The sequence below is a fragment of the Rhipicephalus sanguineus genome, chromosome 4 (genome assembly GCF_013339695.2).
Source record: "Rhipicephalus sanguineus isolate Rsan-2018 chromosome 4, BIME_Rsan_1.4, whole genome shotgun sequence".
Classification (NCBI taxonomy): Eukaryota; Metazoa; Arthropoda; class Arachnida; order Ixodida; family Ixodidae; genus Rhipicephalus; species Rhipicephalus sanguineus.
Window position 1 is genome coordinate 7553351 of NC_051179.1, and position 19811 is coordinate 7573161.

The following is a 19811-nucleotide window of genomic DNA, read 5'->3' on the forward strand; positions in this document are numbered from 1 at the left end:
AAGTGCCAGAACGTCCTGAATTAGGAGATGTACGATTCGGTAGGTGTCTGGGCACGAGGTGCGAGCTCTTTCTGTACTTCTACTTAGCGTCCGACTGGTCTCCCGAAAAGATTGCGCTGGTTCTCTTTTGCACATGTCCCAACTTGTGAGCTCAGTTTCATGCGTCTCAAACCACGCCTTTACGGTTTCCTCCAGGTGGAATATCACATTCGCCAGCGTAAGGGTTGGATCCCACCTGTAACTGTTTGTGATGCGCTGGTACGTCGCCAGCCACACTTTGACGTCGACCTTGCCAGTACCGGTGAAGATTCCCGGATCACGTAGCGGAGTCATGACGTATTGCACTGGTGTCTGGGCAGCCGGGACGCTGTCGATAGCCATAGCAGCGGAGATCCAGGTCCAGCTTTCGTAGAGACTACTCCGCAGTTCCGCCAAAATGTTACGAGTATATTTACAGTATATTCACAACAGATGCGAGGTGTAGCATTGATGCACTATGACCAGAACAACACCATTGATTGGAGCCCGAGACACTTCGCTTCAACTTCTTCGGCTAGCAGCGTCCTTTCATCTACAGTGGCACAAACACCCATGTGACAGTATGAAGAAGAAAATGAAATTCTCCTCGAAAACCCCACAGAGATGCATGCACTTGAATCCATTCATACCGAGTGTGTCGTTCCCCATGGTGTTCATCGGCCTTTCAGTGCAGCAGCTCATAGTGCCTCATGTTGCTACATGTCACCATGTGGGAGCAGCACCACATGCCATTTATTCACAATACCACTGCCTTCCATACTGTTGCAGTCGCCTCGACACCTCCCCTCCCCATCCACTCCTTTTTCGCTGCAATGTGCCTTGCAAGCTGGTGCAGCTAGGTGTAGTCCTTGTGTGGCCTCTGAGATGGCAGCAGTGAGGCCTTGTCAGAGTATGGCGTTCGAGATACTGTTGTATCAGTCCTGGAAGTCACGCCTAACTGTGCAGTGGGACGCCCAGCAGTAGAGAGATGAGGGTTAAGTGCAAGTAAAGAGTAAGCATTCAGAATGACGCAAACTGTTTTCATAGTTACGTTTGGCCTTGGCCATTTGCAGTTGGCCATTTTTCACTTCATACAGCAAACAAAGTGCCTTCAGAGCGAAATGCCAACATCGGTGCGCCACTTTTCCACGAAGGTCGTCTGTTGCAGTCACATCCCCTGAAGGAAATGTGACTGTACATAAGCGGGTCTGTGCGCATTGTGCAGACTTATTTGTGAATTTCCTATATGCATTGTTTACCTCTGTCAGAAGAGAAACAAGTGACGGTGCAACCTGCACAGCCACCCAAGACAACCATCTTGCTCAGTTGCCATTGTCAGCATTTCCAGCTGCATTTTCGCTAGACAGTTAATGTTTTTCAAATAAGTGATTATGCACATAAAGCTTGCTCTAACAATACCTGGTAGAAGGCATAAAATGCAACCATGATGCAGTGAGCAGAAAGTGAGAACCAGCTTTGAAAATTTGATGGTACAGCTAATACTACAGTTTTTGCAAAGTTGCTGTGTTATTCGACATCCGTATTGTGCCATTTCTACTGTGTTTGAAGCAAATGATGAGCTGTGACCGTACATGATGATAAAAGCACATCCCACTGCTATGCTACTGGCTACTACGTCGTTTTCAGCCAGTCCCGGCATGGTCCCATAGGATACAATGCATTGGGAGCCCCGTTGTTACGTTACAACTGCAGAACTGTTCCCACATGACATGTCGCGAACTGGTACTTTGAGCTAGTCTGAGTGCCCAGGGAGAGCTACCACGTTGTTTTTTCATGCAACTTGACCTGCTTGGCCATGAGATTAGCCGCATGTTGTGTTGTAGGCGTCACCCATGTTGTGATTTTTATTTCTGCTAGCAAAAGCATAGATCCCGAGATCTGTATTTGATATTGGATTTGCTTTTTAATGGAATGATAGACGCCATTTAACATTGCGTCTGTGGCATCACTTGTTTTTGACATTTTTTGCACACATTTTTTAGCAAAAGTAAGGCCTCCGATTTTGGCTTGGTTGTGCCGTCACATTGGCGTGGTCTCGCCATCCATGCTTCCCCTGGTCTTTTTGCACTGTCTTTTATCTTGTGAATCGTCACACTGGTCATGCAAGCTATTCGTTGATGAGATTGTGGCTGTGTGTCAACACATGCAACAGTGACAAAGCTTAGGGGGAGGGGTCGTATTCTCAGACAATTGCTTTGAATTCATTTTATTCAAGTGCAAAATGTTACACTTCGGAAAGAGAGGCCTAAAGACATTGACGCCTGACAGGGTCCTCCCACCTAAAACAACAACAGTTTGCACACAAGCACTGACAACAACGGAAGCGACTGAAAACTTGCATAAAAGAAGTAATAGTTCACGTAGAACTTCGAATACATACAGAAAGATAAAATAACATTTTACAGGTAAATATAAAATCAATTGTATCATTGTTGAGGACGGAAATTATTGAACACAAATAGCAGGCAATATGCACTGAAAAAAAAAAAACTATGAAAGAAGTAGTTGACTTATTTGGCGCTTTATTATTTTTCCTGATTTGTGATTTCTTATTATTTCTTCTATACGTTTGATGTTGTTCAAGAGTGTTGTAATCTGGTAGTGCAACGTTTGTGAACCATAGTTTGTCCTGATCCTGTTATTGCTGTAGCTAACATGGCGAAATGTATATGGCGGATGTTTGTGAGGGTCGTGTAAAGGGAGTGAAAAGGTAGTATCGTTCTTAAGTAAGTGATGTGTCTCAAGAGCCAACCACAAGGTTTTCAAGTTGTGTATGTTTAGTACACCCAGTTTGCTCCAGTTTTCGTTTGTACTGTCTCGATAATTCATATTACTGATGGCACGAATGACTTTTTTTTTGTAAAACAAATAGTGATTGCAAGTTAAATTGCGTAGTGCTTCCCCAGACCAATAGGCAGTAATGAAGGCATGATTGCACAAGAGCGTAGTACATTTGTTTCTTAAACCATAATGGCAATAAATTTCTCATTTTGTAGATTATACCAACCAAACTGGAGACTTTAGAACACACATGATTAATGTGATCTGCCCAAGTTAGCCTTTCGTTAAAAATTACACCTAAATATCGTATGGAGTCCACGCGCGATAGAGCACTTTTGTGAAAAGTAATAATGGGTTCATTGTCTATAATCTTGTTTTTCGACTTGGATAATATGAACTTGATCTTGTGTACATTCAGCTCTATTTTACTTGCTGTGAGCCATTAGGACTGTCCAGCCGGCCACGTATTTGCGTCGCTCGCTACAGAATTTATATCACACCCAGAAAAGAAAATATTTGTCATCTGCATACATGACCATTGAAGGAGTGCAAGGAATGTTGACTATATCATTAATATGCAAGAGAAAGAGCAGTGGCCCCAAAATTGAGCCCTGCGGTACGCCTGTGCGTATATCCATGTAGCTAGATGAAACACCATTTACACTAGTACATTGTACTCTTGATGGTAAGTAGATCAAATCTAATGGAGTGCCTCTTATTCCATAGTATGGCAATTTAAGCTTCATGATTAACCCAATTTTATGAATAACCGAATCAAATGCCTTCTTTAGTTCCAGGAACAGTCCCACTGTGAAACCTTCCATGTTGTTTATTATTTCATCCTTCACACAAAGCAAGGCCTTTCTGTTGATCTCTTCTGAAATCCCTACTGCTGGTTTGATATTGCATTTATTTTCTCAAGGAAGCTAACTAAGCATGTGTTGATGGCATTTTCAGCAACTTTGCTGAAGACAGATACAGTCGATCCCGGATATATCGAACTCGAAGGGGATTGCGAAATATCAATATATCGATAATTCAAAATATAAAATATGCGCATGTAAGGCTTATATTAATGCATTGTAGGTCTAGAAACAGTTTTCGGAATTCGTAACAAGTCCTAACATGACGATTCGCTCACAACTAGTATGTAAATAACAAGGTGGCAACTTTTTCTTTTGCAAGTTACTGCACTTTATTTTGCACGAAAATAGTGCATAAACTTGTCTTCGTTCTTGCACACTGTCAAGTTCATCAAGTCATCCTAAATATCATTGAAGCTTTCCAAGTAAGCAAATTCAGCACATTCAGCCACAACAGCGGTGATTGACGCTGAACGCCGATGTAAGCTTTGGAATGCGTCACCATGTCAGTGCGTCATCACTGAAAGAAGAATCATCTTTATTAACTCTTGCACTTCGTCATCGCATTGCCACCCTAGCTCTGTTCCATAAGTTTTATTACAGCTCACGTGACCGACCGGACCTTATCACCACTGCAGCCCGCATATCTCATCGCACCGGTCATGCCTTACAAGTCACCCGTCCACGCAGCCACACCAAGACATTTTCTGCCTCCTTCTTTCCACGGGCATCATCTGAATGGAACGACCTTTCCCACAGCTGCCGCCATTACCTGCCCGAGTTTATTTTTGCAAAATGTAACACATTGCCTGTCTCGCAATTAACATACATGGTTAGCATTTTTTGTATAATTTCTCTATATCCACCCCTTATGTAACACCCCCTAGTGGGGTCTTTAAGGTAATAAAATGAAATGAAATGAAATAAAAAGTTGCTTAGGAGCGGCATTGGCATCTTCATAACTGCACGGGTCCACTTCCGTGGCACCAGCAACGTCAGCCTTGATCTCGGCATCGATGCAGTCAGAAACAGCGACGTCGTCATCTGCACCGATGAAGTCGCTTGCTGTACTCCTGTCCGAGAGTGCACCCGGAAATGCTAAGTTGCAAAATTCACTGAGGCACCGTACACAGTTGTCAGCGGTCATGACGCACCCAAAGTCACCGCCTGACACCAAAGCCCGCAAGGAAACAGTTCATGGCGATGCTTTGCTTGACGTCGTTCCAAGCACCAGTCATTTTATCCCTACGAGTGGGTCAGTATTTAGTTCGTCTCCCGAATGAGGATCTGTCAGGAACGAAGCGAGAAGTACAGGAGCCCTCAAGTCACAAGAGACAACGCTGCCCACAAACAACGAAGGAAAAGTCCCCACCACCGTTGACATCTTGGCGATGGCACTTGTGGCTTTGTAGCTGGCAGCCGCTGCTTTGGCGCGAAAAGCAAGAAAAAGCGTAGCCTCCGAGATGTTTTATAACTGAAAACGCCAAAAATACGTCACGACGTTGCGGATCTTGAAGGCCATGCTTTTCAGGCCCGCATGCCATCGTATGCGAACAAACAGGGAAGGGAATGCGAACATTGTGACGAGGCTGCCAAGTATCTCCGCATTCATCTCATTTTGGTGCCTTCTGCAATTGGCCCCTTTGAAAAGCACTATGCCCGCACATTACAACCTTCAGATCGCGCATCAAACAAGCCGATGCACTCACAAGCGCTAACCAACCAGATCAACGTAATGCAACGACACTGCCTTTTCATCACCTGCGCGCGAAGAGTAATCAGAACTTGTCAGAACGCGGCCAAAAATGACCAACATTTGTTAGGAAAAATGCACTCCTTGGAGTTCGGCGCGGTGCAGCGTTTGATATATCGGATGTTTCGCTGTGCGGGAGTTCGATATATACGTGTGCACCAGCCCCATACTTTTGCATAGGAAATTCAAGGGGATTTCTCAACTGTTCAATATAGCCAATAATTCGATATATCCAAGTTTGATATATTCAGGATTGACTGTAAAACAGACATTCGATGATTATTCGCAAACGAGTTTCGATCACCTCCTTTGTGTATAACAGAGACTCGTGCTATTTTCAGCTTATCAAGAAAAATTCCCATCGTTAGCATTTGGTTGCAAATATGTGAAAGTGCCGGTGCCTATATCTGCGACGTATTTGAGTGCCTGTGATTTAATGCCATCAATTCCAGCCGAGCAGTTGTTGCATAACTTAAAAATTAAACTGAGCTGTTTCATTAGGTGATGTAGGCATAAAAAAGGTTGCTATTTCATTAGGTGATGGCAAAAAAAAGGATTGTCTTGAATGAATTATCTTTCAAATATAGTGATACATCGTCCTCATCAAATTTTGTACTCCCTTCAGCAATAGAGAGAAAGTGTTCATTAAATTTATTCGATAAGGAAATACCACAGTGTATCCTACCTCCATCTTCTATTTGATTCAGAGATTGCTTGTTTGTTTTGCACATCAGGCTATTACAGTAGAACCCCGCTGTTACGTTCCTCACTGCTGCGTTTTCCCGGCTGTTACGTCGTTTTCCGCCGGTCCCGGCATAGCTCCCATAGGATACAATGTATTGGGAACCCCGCTGTTACGTCGTAACTGTCGGACCGTTCCCGTATGATACGTCGCGAAGTGCGCTCGGAGCCGACCGAGTGACTACCAAAGAGAGCCGCCATGGTGCATTTTCACGCAGCTTGGCCTCGTTTGACCGTAATATTAGCCGCATGAGAGGCACAAGTAACAGAATCTTTCAATTGATGCAAACAAAAGCATGGCCTTCGAGATTCAAATTGCAAAGATGGCGTCTATGACGTAACTGATCGCGAAAGCAAGGCCTTCGAGATTGGCATTTTCTATTGATAAAAGCATAGCCTTTAAGATTTGTATTGCACAAACATGGCGTGTATGACGTAATTGCATGTCAAAGCAAGGCCTTCGAGATTGGCATTCACTTCTGCCATCGCGTTGGCGTAGACTCATCATCATCGTTATTTGTCGGAGAACGGGAGGAGTTCGAGCTGGTTGGAGCTCGCATGGTCGTGCGTGGGGTTCGCGGTCGGTCTCGCCGCGCCGATCGTGATTGCGTGTGCTTAGTTCTTTCATGCCTACAGCTGTTGGTGTTAAAAAAAATCACATACGTTGATTACATTTCTGTGGATGAGGCCGTCCTAAGCTCCGCGTTTCTATCCATCGACTAGATCGCGGCTGAGCGCGCCAATTTTCGTGCTGCTCGTAAGAATTGAAATAAAATTCTGTACCACTAAATATTTCGCCGTTTTTCCTGTTTTTCGGCTCTTACGTTTCCCGTCTCTTACGTTTATTTCCTACGGTCCCTTCAAAAACGTATCAGCGGGGTTCTACTGTATATGCTTTCCATATTTGTTCCGAGACGCTTTCCCTTTTGCAAAGCATGAAGGGGTCCGCTCTATGCACAGCTGGTGAAGAAGTCTAGCTCCAGTTCCAGCCGCACACAGTGATATCATGCACATGTCAACGTCCCCTTCCCATAGAGACAGTCATCGCAGCTATGACTGGTTCAGGCGAATAAGGCAACAGGCTAGATCAACAAACAGCACTTGATTGCTACTCAAGCAATAATGCGTAAATGTCGCGTAGAGGGATAGTCCACTCGAGTAGAAAACAAAGGGTAACGCTTACTCTTTCGGTCGATGGTTGGCTCGGGGGTCCTGGGGGTTCCATGGCTCATTCCCACAGGTCAGCGGAGCAAGAGAAGTCGTCTCCCTGCTCGGTCGGCTGTTTTATTCACCTCCCGTCTCTCTACCCCGCGAGGGTTGTTTCTCTTGCAGGGGACGAGTGCCCTTTCCCGCGAGCAGGAAAGCGAGGATTAGCACGCGGTGCGGCTGGACTGAAGGGGTTGCCAGAAAAGGGGCAACAGTGCTCGCTCTTCAACAGTGACCTCTTATCTCCCGCTGCCAGTCCGTGATTGCGCCAGCATTAAGGAAAGCAAATGGGCGCGCGTGCTCTCCCACAGGCATAAGGATGTGTTTGAGCCACACTGATGTGCCAACCATAGTAAGACAGCAGGCCAGGAACATTATTGCTCTCAGATGCTAGGGCATTTTCATGAAAATAAAAGCATCGCCACTTGTGGCCACTTGCCGCTGCTTGTGATCGCTTGTGGCCGCTTATGGTCGCTTGGCCACAGGTGCTGGAGCCGACGTTCTCATGCATCGTAACCGCATCAGATTTACCGTATAACTGGAATATAGGGTGACCCCCCAACTTCGAACTACTGAAAACTGAAAAAAAAAAAGTAGTTAAACCTGGATATAACGAAATTGACAAATTCCAGAAAAACTTCGTTATAAAGAGGATTTCGTTATATGGAGATTCAGCACGAAAATCGAAAAAGAAACGCTTAAGTAAGAAAAAAAGTTACAGACGGCAGAACTCACCCAAAACGCTTCTTTCGCGGTAAAAAACTGCGTGATTTTGCCTTGTTGTTTGTTCATGATGGACGGCAGCACTGACCGTTCGTACGACATCAACGAACACAGTGCTGCTCCGTCATCATCCAGTGAGCCCACACCGCGGCGCAAGAGCTCGATGGCGTCCAGCACCTCCTTCGCGGAGGGCAAAGCACGTGCCGAGGCATCCTCTCAAGGTCCGTTGTCGTCACTGCAGTGTCGGACAGTTTCTGCCAGAGCCTCATGCGTCATCTCCTCAGTTGTGACAGTGCAGTTGTCTGCATATAAAAAACCACAAATCTCTACATTGTCCGGGGCTCCTCCATTTATGCGCAGCGAAATCCAAGCTTTGGCGAGATCGGGCGGGCATGAATGCTCCTCCTCTCCGGTGTCTATTTCCTCAGCCTGAACCACCTGAACCTCTGTTGAGATACGCAGATACGGGCGTTGCGGAAGCAGCTCGCAACAGTTTCAGCACTTGTTTCTTGCCAGGATACTTCAAGCATCTCAATTGCTTGCACAGTGTCTACCTTCGTATGTCGCTGCAGACGAATTGTTCAGGAGCAGTTTTTGGATTAGTCGCCAACAGTACGAGCACTCGACACTGTTAATCATTTTTTTATCAAGGGGCTGAATGAGCGATGTGCAGTTCGCGGGTAAAAATTGCGGCTCATTGTTGGAGAGCTCGAGCCCCTCTACGAGGTGTGCAGTGCAATTGCCTATGAACAGACAAATCTTGCAACCTTGCCGCTTGACATCATTGTTGAAATCCGTCAGCCACTCACTAAATATGTCGCACATCATCCATGCTTTCGTGTTTGCCGCATATTTTACGGGCGGCATGCTGTGGGTTCCTTTGAAGCACCTAGGTCGGGCGTTTTTGCCGATTACCAGCGGAACTTGCTTGTCGCTTCAGTCTGAATTTGGGCAGACTAGAGCAGTCAAACGACGTTTGCTCCGTTTACCGCAGTGGCAGACGTCCCCTTTAAGCATAAGGGTACGGTTCGGAAGCAACTCGTAGAAAAGCGCAGTTTCGTCAGCATTGTACATATCCGATGCTTCATAGCGCTCCAAAATACCCGGTAGTTCGTGTTGGATCCACGAGTCGGCGCCATCTCTATCCGCAGAGAAGGACTCGCCACTGATCACTTTGCCGGTGATCCCGTAGCTGCGTTTAAAACCTTCGAGCCACCCGTTACCTCCTTTTAAATCATCGCAGCCCAGGATGCAAGCATAATCCCTTGCCTTTTGCTGCAATACAGTGCCGCTGATTGGTACGTTTCGTGCCCGCATGTCCATAAACCATGTAAACACAGCTTTGTTGACGTCGCCGTATGTTGACGACTTCAACTTCTTTTTGCTGTCTGTGCCACGCTCCACAGCGCTGCGAATCGCATCTTTTGCGTTTAAAATCGTCGACAAAGAACTAGCGGGGATGCCAATTTTGGCAGCGACATCCTTCTTTTTTTGACCTCTAGAAACGCCGTCCAAGATGGCCATTATGTCCTCAGGAGTCAGCAGGCACTTTTAGAATAACGTACGCTAAGTTAGCATTTGCAGCCCGCTACTTCCGTCACTTAATGAGAGCCTGCAAGCGGTTAGCGTACGACGACGCATGCGCAGTTGCGCGAAAAGCCAACGCAAAGCTTTACGTACGCTATTCTAAAACTGCCTAGTGTCTTGCGTTTCTTCGTCGAAGCACTCATCCTTGGATTGTCACAACAGGTACTGGGTGCGTGGTCATGTGTCGGTTTGCACAAGCGTGAGGCGTCAAAAACGAAGAGCAAGCAACACAATGGCGTCGTACTGAAGAAAACCAACAAAGAAAGACACGGAGAATGTGGAAAGCCACGGCGGTGCTGCCACTCTCTCTTATTTTTTTCCTTTGTGTCACTTAGTGACAGGTTAGAAGGGAAGCGCAGAGACTTGCACTGTAACCAAAGAGTGGCGCTGCCATCGCGTGGAAAAAAGAACAGACGCTTCCGTCTGTGTGTCCGTGTGTCTTCCTCTAGTCCGTGTCTACTAGCGCTACCCTTCCAAGTAAAAAAAAAAAGCTCACTTTTTTTTTTCTCTTCGGCAAAAAGTAGCGAGCTAGGCCAGCTGCAGCAAGCGGCGGGATCAGGTTTGAGGGGAGGGTTCGGAAAGGTCACGCCCGCAGCGGCAAGATTGCCGGGTCGAGGGATGCAGGCCCGCCTTGTGCACGCTCGCTCTCGCCTCGCAGTCGCCATGCCTTCGAGCGCACCAAGCACGATGCCGCCGCTTCGCATTTCGTCGCGGCGGAGAAGGTGCTTCGGGTTGCTGCTCGCGCAAAAATGACACAGTTTGAGCCAACACCTTTAGGTCGTCGGCGGGGAAAATTCATTATTTCGAGGGGGTCTCCCACTGCCACTTCGTTACGTAGAGGTCTCAAATGCATGTGCTTCTATGGAGTAACGGCGGGGAATAGAAAAACTTTGTTATATCCAGGAATTCGTTATATGGAGGTTCGTTATAAGCAGGTTTAACTGTACATGGAATGGCCAAAGTGTCAGTAGGCACCTTTACCGTGAAACAAGCACAATTCTATATGGTGCCGAGTTAAAATGCCATTTATTTACCCGCGTGTTTACACGCAAATTCCAAATGGCAGAGAGCCAATAGATGGGCTCAAGCATTATCTTAGTAACACATCACAACCATCTTGACAGCTTTAATTTGGCCACACTCCGAGGTCACCGGTAGCAATCATGATGTGAGCGCAGCTCCCGTATAAACTCTGCAACCTTAGTCTCCAGCTCTAGATACACTGCAGTCTGGCACCGAAGCAAAGTTGTCTTTTGACTGCTGCATGTCGTGATGTTATCCTTCAGCGTCCGCCAGTAGCGAATGCTTCTGTGGTGCACTCGATCAGCCTGCTGATCATAACCGTATGTGATGCTGTAACCAGAGCTGCCGGCATCGCATGAAGCAACAAAGAAAGAGGGTCAGGCGAGACTGGAGCAGCGAGAACACCCTTGCAAAGATGAACTTTCAGTTATTGTTTATGATTGACAGCTCCCTCTCGCATTCACGTGTCCTAGCATCCCAACACATCTTCCACACACTTGAGACCAGATTTCTTCGTGCATACGTGAACTCGATTGCTGTTTTCTTAAACGCTATGGTGGCCTGTCGTCAGCCACCAGTCAAGAACAAGACAAAAAACTTGCTCAGTGCCCAAATAGATTCACAAGACAACAACAAAAACGCAAAATGAGGCCGCCCACGGCACAAGGTTGGCGGTAAACATGGCAGTAAACAAAGCAAAGCCGATGGAGGCGTTTGACTTCGGTTGCCCATAGTGGCCAGACTTCCAAAGTTTTCTGCCAATGACCGGTATACAAGATGGGGGTCGACTTTTTATAGCTGTTTCCTGAAAAATATTTCGACCTATACTCCGTTTTTTACAGTACTTAAAGGAAATGTACGCTCAAAAGGTCCTGACAATAGCCACATGACACTGCGGGTGTCCAATTAGGCCTAAAAATGTCAGTCTTCAGACAGTAATTCGAATCAACTAGCCCAACGCTTATCTCTAACACTGCAGTTGCTTGCCTTGTGCTGATAGGCCTTGAAAAAATGCACCAGCCAATGCCGGGCATTTTTTTTTTTTATGCAACAGTACTGAAATAAAATTGTGTGCATTTCACTGTGACTATCATTTTTCAAGTTTCCCCATTTTTTGGCTCTTGCATATACTGCCTCCTTTGATTTTTTTATTTGGTTGCCTGAAAAGTGTATCAGCAGGGTCTACTGTATGCCAGTCTGGTAAATTATTAATGAGTGAGCAAAAACTGCATTGTATTGCTCTGTGCAGCGAAAGTGTGAAGTATCTAGGCAAGGGATAAAAGAGAAAGTGTTATAGGCGTGTGCACAAATCAGCCACAGTAGCCACATCAGCATATGTAAATTGGCGAGTTTTGACAGCATCTTTATTGGGCTTCTCTGGCAGCACGACAGTCGAGCTCAACACATCTCGCCCATTAGTTGGCAAATGCTACGTAGCTTTCAGGAATGACATGAGGCTTTGGAGTAACCGAGAAACACACTGCATTGACAAAGGCACAATTCACTGTGCCCAGCATGACAAATGCTTGGTTTCATTGCTGTAGTAGTTTTGTGCAGAGCCTTACGGATATGGTTCTTTGCAGCGTAAACGTGGCCTCATTGACGCAATCTGAGATTCGTGACATTATCCTCGGCATGGAGATCTCGGCACCATCAGCTCAACGGCAACAGATTGCTGAGATTGAGAAGCAGACCAAAGAGCAGTCTCAGCTGACAGCCACCACTACCCGCACTGTGAACAAGCACGGGGATGAGATAATCACCTCTACAACCAGGTATGCCGTTATACAGCATTTGTGGTGGCATTGCATACCACATTTTCATGAAGCATCTTCCGGGGCAGACAGTTTCCAGGGAATGATGTTTGTGCTCATACAGAGTGTAACGGGCAATGTTCAGTGGAATTTTATCAGTATTCACCTGGCACAAATGTGGTGCCAGACAGTAATGTTCACCAACCTCCCAGTACACTTTTGCATTTCTTTTGCATGGGCCTCTGCCAACAAAATAATAATAAGTACGGTGTTAGAGCTGGAAAGAAACAGCATAACATTTGAATTACCACCTGCTTTAAGGGGAGACCCTGCCTCAGAAGAACGTTTTTTTTACCATATCGTTGTGAAACTTTCACAGCTTATGTGTTTTTATGTGCCGATTTCAAACATGCAATTATTTTTCTAATACAATATGTAGTTTTGAAACTATTAAATAGTTTTTGTGTTGTTAGGAGCAAGGTTTATTTCTAAACTGTGAGAGTTATAAAGCAAAACAGCATATCACAATAACCTAGAATGAATACTGTATGCAGTAAAACAAGAATGGATGGTCCAGGCCCATTTGAACAAAAGTCACAGTACATTTTCAGGTCTGAAAGTTAAGCCATGTCAAGCTGGGCCAAACCAGGATCAAGATGGGAATGTTAAACATAACATAACCTTTGTTCAAATGGGCCTAGAATATCTATTCTTGTTTTATTGCATGCAGTATTCATTCCAGGTTATTGCGATATGGTGATTTGCTTTATAACGCTCACAATTTTAAAATAAATCTTGCTCCTAACAATATACATTAAATATCTGATACTTGGGTACGCCATATTTGGTTACAGCAACGATGTACAGTTGACATGGCAGGGTTTGCTCCACCACAACCTCTGCCCTGTCCCCTTGTTGGGCTCGATGGTGGGTGACTGGCATTGTTGCCGAACATTTTACTCATTTAATGGGATCATCCAACCCGTTCGCAAATGATCGCCCCTCGAAACAGTGGCGCACCGATGCAACCGCTGAAATCCTCCAGAAAAAGAAAGACACCTTCCCAAAGTGTCACGTCATCCACTGTGAGAACACTGGAAAAAAAAAGCCCGTAACATTTCACCATTCCTAGTGTCAAAGTGCCTCACTGAGACCATCGGAAGCGGCTAAAAAGCCACTAAGAGGGCCAGTGGGGATCTGCTGGTTGAAGTGAAAGATAAGTCACAGTACCAGAAATTGACGAACCTTGTGGTGTTTGGGGATAAACACATCACTGTCACCGCCCACAGAACACTGAAAACGGCGAAGGGTGTCGCATACCTGCCAACTCTCCCGAATTGTCCGAGAGACTCCCGAATTTGGACCTAATCTCCCGATTGTACGAATGTCATCTCGAATCTCCCGAAAGGTGGCCACCACAGCAGAGGCGGGTTTTTTTTTTCTCTCTTTTTTTAAAATCATGCACGTACGTCAGCCTATCCTGCTTTGGCAGTGCTGCGGAAGAGCACTCGCCACCACACTTCTATTTAATTGTAACCATATCGTAGAGTACCGCTGAGTACGTTCTAGGCACTGCGCATCTGGGCAAAGGCTGGCCGGCTGGCCGTGAGAAGCGCTCGCCACCGTACCGAAAGAAGGCAAGGGAAAAGGTACAGTCTCAACGGAAAAAGATTGCCAAAAGTGCACGGCGGCCGGAGCCATGGTGCTGCACGAGCGCTTTGATAACGAGACGGCGAGACTGTCGAGCACATTCCATTTTCCAAAGGAGGGGTGGCTGGCAGACCGCCCCCATTGTGCTTTACACTCTCGATATCGGCATGCTTGGGAGAAACAGCACCGCGTGTCGCAATCTTGCCGCTCCGGCCACCGTTCAGTTAATTTGCGGCAGTCATTTCCGTTGAGCCTAGCCAGAACTTTTGCGTCTCCATCTTGGCCCCTGCATTTTGTACGCTACGCCGTCTGCCGTGGGAGTTGTGTGTTTCCAGAGGTCAGTTAGAAGGTCGATGGACGGCGTCAAAATCAAAGTACAGTAGAACCCCGCTGTTACGTTCCTCACTGCTGCGTTTTCCCGGCTGTTACGTCGTTTTCCGCCGGTCCCGTCATAGCTCCCATAGGATACAATGTATTGGGAACCCCGCTGTTACGTCGTAACTGTCGGACCGTTCCCGTATGATACGTCGCGAAGTGCGCTCGGAGCCGACCGAGTGACTACCAAAGAGAGCCGCCATGGTGCATTTTCACGCAGCTTGGCCTCGTTTGACCGTAATATTAGCCGCATGAGAGGCGCAAGCAACAGAATCTTTCAATTGATGCAAACAAAAGCATGGCCTTCGAGATTCAAATTGCAAAGATGGCGTCTATGACGTAACTGCTCGCGAAAGCAAGGCCTTCGAGATTGGCATTTACTATTGACAAAAGCATAGCCTTTGAGATCTGTATTGCACAAACATGGCGTGTATGACGTAATTGCATGCGAAAGCAAGGCCTTCGAGATTGGCATTCACTTCTGCCATCGCGTTGGCGTAGACTCATCATCATCATTATTTGTCGGAGAGCGGGAGGAGTTCGAGCTGGTTGGAGCTCGCACGGTCGTGCGTGCGGTTCGCGGTCGGACTCGCCGCGCCGGTCGTGATTGCGTGTGCTTAGTTCTTTCATGCCTACAGCTGTTGGTGTTAAAAAAATCACATACGTTGATTACATTTCTGTGGATGAGGCCGTCCTAAGCTCCGCGTTTCTATCCATCGACTAGATCGCGGCTGAGCGCGCCAATTTTCGTGCTGCTCGTAAGAATTGAAATAAAATTCTGTACCACTAAATATTTCGCCGTTTTTCCTGTTTTTCGGCTCTTACGTTTCCCGTCTCTTACGTTTATTTCCTACGGTCCCTTCAAAAACGTATCAGCGGGGTTCTACTGTACTTGCAAGTGTTTCTGGGCTCATACACAGCTGGGTTTCCGTGCTTTGTGACTTCGCGGAAAGGTGACAAATACGGATTCTGTACCACGTGCGCCTGTGAACTGCCTTGGTGCCTTCACAAGTAAAGAAGTTTGGTTCAAGCAGCTCAAAACAAACATCCTTACCCCTTTTTGATGTCAATCTCCAGTCTCAGTAATTTCCACTATGCAAAAAAAGCCACACGCCCCCGCTGCGGTCTCCCGAATTTTCATGCTGTGAGGTTGGCAGGTATGGTGTCGTATCAGATGATGACCTCATGGCGCTTACTGATTATGAACTCCTGGCCAGCTGGAAGGACGAGAATATGGTGCCTTGCCATCATCTGGGCTACATCAAAGTTCCGCCCCTATCTTACGGCAGGCCTTTCAAAGTTGTAAGCGACCACCACGCCTTGTGTTCGCTAGCTGACTTGAAGGACCCTTTAGGGCAAGGCCACCATTGTTCCAAAGGTATCCAAGCGAGGACTGGAGTCGTTTTTCTTGCGGAATGGCGTGCTCGTAAAGAAAAACTTCTCGCCACTCTGGGCCAGCTACCTCCTCATAGTTCCTTCAGCATTACGTCCAGAGGTTCTGGAAACATTATACGACGACCCAACGGCTGGGCACCTCGGTGTTTCCCACACGCTCGCGAGAATACAAGAAAGGTACTACTGGCCTTGCCTCACTGCCGACATCGCCCACTACGTCAAAACTTGCCGAAACTGTCAGTGACGGAAGACACCACCTAAAAGGCCAGCCGGACTTCTTCAGCCGATCAAGCCACCTCGCCGGCCGTTCCAGCAAATCGAGATGGGCTTACTGGGGCTGTTCTCGACGTCGACTTCCGGAAACAAATAGATCATCGTAGCTACCGACTACCTCACCCGGTACACCGAAACAAGGGCCCTGCTCAAAGGCATTGCCACCGAGGTGGTTAAGTTCTTTGTTGAGAACATCTTCCTGCTTCATGGTGCCCCAGAAGTCCTCATCACCGACAGAGGTACAGCTTTTACTGCTGAACTTACTCAAGCGATCTTGAAATACAGCGAAACAAGCCAACGCCAGACCACAGCCTACTACCCACAGACCAATGGCCTCACCGAGCATCTAAATAAGACCATCTCCAACATGCTGGCCATGTACGTCGACGTCGAGCACAAGACGTAGATTCCATCCTTCCGTACGTGATCTTTGCATACAATACGGCCATGCAAGAAACTACGCAAATGATGCCGTACAAGTTGGTATATGGAAGGAACCCGGCAGCGACACTCGACGCCATGCTACCCAATGTCGCCGACGAAGAAAACCTCGACGTGAGTGTCTACCTTCAGTGCGCCGAAGAAGCCCGACAACTCGCCCGCCTACGCATCAAGAATCGGCAGACGACCGACAGCCGCCATTACAATCTTCGACGACGCTTCGTGAAATACCAGCCCGGCGACCATGTTTGGGTCTGGATGCCGATACGCTGACGTGGGCTTAGCGAAAAACTCCTTCGGCGATACTTCGGGCCGTACAAGGTTCTTCGACGTCTCTGCGCTCTTGACTACGAGGTCATCCCGGACAGCATTACGAACTCCCAGCGACGCTGCGCACGACCTGAAGTCGTCCATGTCGTGCGCCTTAAACCGTTTTTTACGCGTTAGCGAACCTGGTGACTCTACTTTTTCCTTTGTTACTGTAATTTATTTGTGTAAGCACTTGTCTTTTTTCTCCTCTATGTTCTTTCACACGCATCGGGACGATGCTTTTTCAGAGGGGGGCAAAGCCACGCCCACTTCTTGTTTTATTTTGATGTATTCGGGTTTGACCAGCAAGAACGGTTAGCAACGGCGCAGTGTTCAAGAAGCTTCGCGATTGCAGATCACTTTGTCAAGATTGCGCACATGACGGGAATAGTCAAGATTATTCCAGAGCTGGTGCAACCACCAGTGATAAGGCTATAAAGTTCGATGCATGATGTGTAAAAGACGGCGCATCCCAGCAATGTTCAGTTTTATCGACGGCCGACGCTCTATTCGCCGCTATCAGTGTATTGTGTGTATTGCTGTAGTTTGACTTTCCTTTTCCCGGCCACAAGTTCGGCCAAATAGAGTTTCACCTTGGGCACGCCGCCTGCTGCCTTCGTCGACGTCACGACCCCGTGAGAATATCATCATCCCACTCAATTCATATTGTTTCAGGGGAAGGAAACAGAGTTTGGTTTGATACTTTGTACCTCTAGTTCAGATTATTGTCCATTTTCTTCTATATTGAATGCACGGTTTGCATGTACAGATGTTGGAGAGAATTCAGCTGTATGAACAGAAAAGTGATGGTGCAAACTTCTTTTGCAGCAACTACGAAACGCAGTCTTTTGCCTCCAAGACTGAATGGCGTGTACGAGCCATCTCGGCAACAAACCTTCACCTGCGTACTAACCACATTTACGTTTCCTCTGATGACATCAAGGAGGCAGGTTACACCTACATCCTCCCGAAGAACATCCTTAAGAAGTTTATCATCATCTCAGATTTGAGGACACAGGTAGGTTTCCCGCTTCTTGTGCATGCTGAATATGGCTACATATGTGCATGCCTACGGTATGCAAGGAATTTTCGCTGTTCGAAAAAGTACTTGCTTGGTGTGCCCCAATTCTTTCGTCTTAAAGGAGTACTAACAGGATTTTGAGGCATCACAAAAGGCTCATTTTTCGTTTCCTTGGTTTGCACTGTTAACGCTCTCCACACACCGGAGTCAGACAACATGTATAAAATATTTTACTTTGATTTTAAAGTTTTTCTCACCCAGCATCTGCAAGCCAGCCCTGATAATGTCTGCAACCCGCATTATCCTGATGAGTCAACACAGTTCACTCGGTTTGTGAACTCTGCATCCTGCATGCAGCCTAAACACAGAAGTCGCTGGATGCAGCGATTCGACTCTGTGCCAACTGTACCGAAATGTGCCATAGAAGATGCACTGTGCCATTCTGATATAATCGATCTAAGTTTTACCAAACTGCACGAAAGAGAGTCTCAAATTTTATGGCATCTATCTCTGGCATTTGCGCAGCCGGGGCGTCAAAAGTGTACAGCCTGACCAGAGTCACAACAATGGACCAAGAATTATTCAGGAGATAAAACAGTGCTCGTGTGTTCATCCCGATTATGCCAGGACATCGTGCATAATGCCGACGCAGCTTCTGTCGTGCCTGTCGGCTCGACAGCAAAACGCGCTCTCCTTAGAGCACGAAGTAGGACCACTGAAGCACACGAGGCTTTGTAATGACAAGGGCACTTGCTTAAAATGGGCACATCCTTTTAACTTTGCCGATAATCACCAGCAGCCAAAGTATTAAGACTCTGACGCAGCAATAAAGCACAAAATAGGACCACCACAGCACAATTGAGGTTTGTAATGATGAGCTATGATTTGCAACTTCCCTGGTGTTCACCACCCACCGAAGTGATAAGGTGCTGACATGGCACTAAAGCACGAAATTGGACCACTGCAGCACACATGAGATTTGTAATGACAGGGGCTAGGCCTTGTAACTTGCCAGTAATCACCAGCCACCGAAGTGATAAGACGCTGACGCGGCAATAAAGCACGAAATAAGATCACCGCAGCACAAAGGAGGTTTGTAATGACAGGGGCTAGGCCTTCTAACTTCCCTGGTGTTCACCAGCCACCGAAGTGATGAGACGCTGATGCGGCAATAAAGCACGAAATAGGGTCACCACAGCACAAATTAGGTTTGCAACATTTAACCGAGTTTCGTTTATTGGGAGTCCACTATAAGTACACCGAAGTGTTCTCCACACGCACTGACTTTTTTTTCCTCACATTTCCGCGAGTGGCCGCACGCTGCACCTTGAATATCGCTGCAAATGTTATTAATGCTTAGAAGAAACCGCATCTGAAAGCGACATACTGTGCCTTCAGCAGTGCAGACACAATGTGCAGTCACCAAATAATCGCCCTTGATAATTTATTGCATCGCTCATATAATGGGAGCCTGTACAAAGACACGCATAACGGTCTCGACTTGTTGATTGATAGTACTAGTTCGCCGTCCGCAACAGCTCGGCGGACGCAGGCTGCCAGCCATTCGCAATAGAAGAGAAAACCTGGGCCAGGGGGCGCTGCTGCACCTTTTTGAAAAGCGCCCCCTTTTTCGGAAATCTTGTTATGCGGTCGCACACGGCGCTTCGCTGCCGGTTTGTTTACATTGCGGCTGCGTGCGTTCCGTCTCGCTGCACACTTTCTCCCTCTCCCCCTCTCATTTTCTTGCTGCTCTTGCTCATGGTGCTCATGCGAGCATGTTTGCGCGCTAACCTCGCGCTGCGCTTGCTCTAGCGTTATATTGAACTGCGGGTCGTGGTCTCGCGAGGTCGGTGGATATGGTGTAGAGCACATTCTGC

The 19811-nt window shown here is 46.9% G+C and overlaps 1 protein-coding gene across 1 annotated transcript in view; it reads left to right on the forward strand.

Moving 5' to 3' along the window:
* LOC119389333 (pre-mRNA-processing-splicing factor 8) overlaps positions 1-19811 on the forward strand; it is a 619528-nt gene that overhangs the window by 555298 nt on the left and 44419 nt on the right. Inside the window, exons 32-33 of the mRNA XM_037656539.1 lie at positions 12300-12491; positions 17742-17931. Of these exons, the coding sequence (XP_037512467.1) occupies positions 12300-12491; positions 17742-17931 (382 nt within the window). The remainder of the gene's footprint in view (positions 1-12299; positions 12492-17741; positions 17932-19811) is intronic.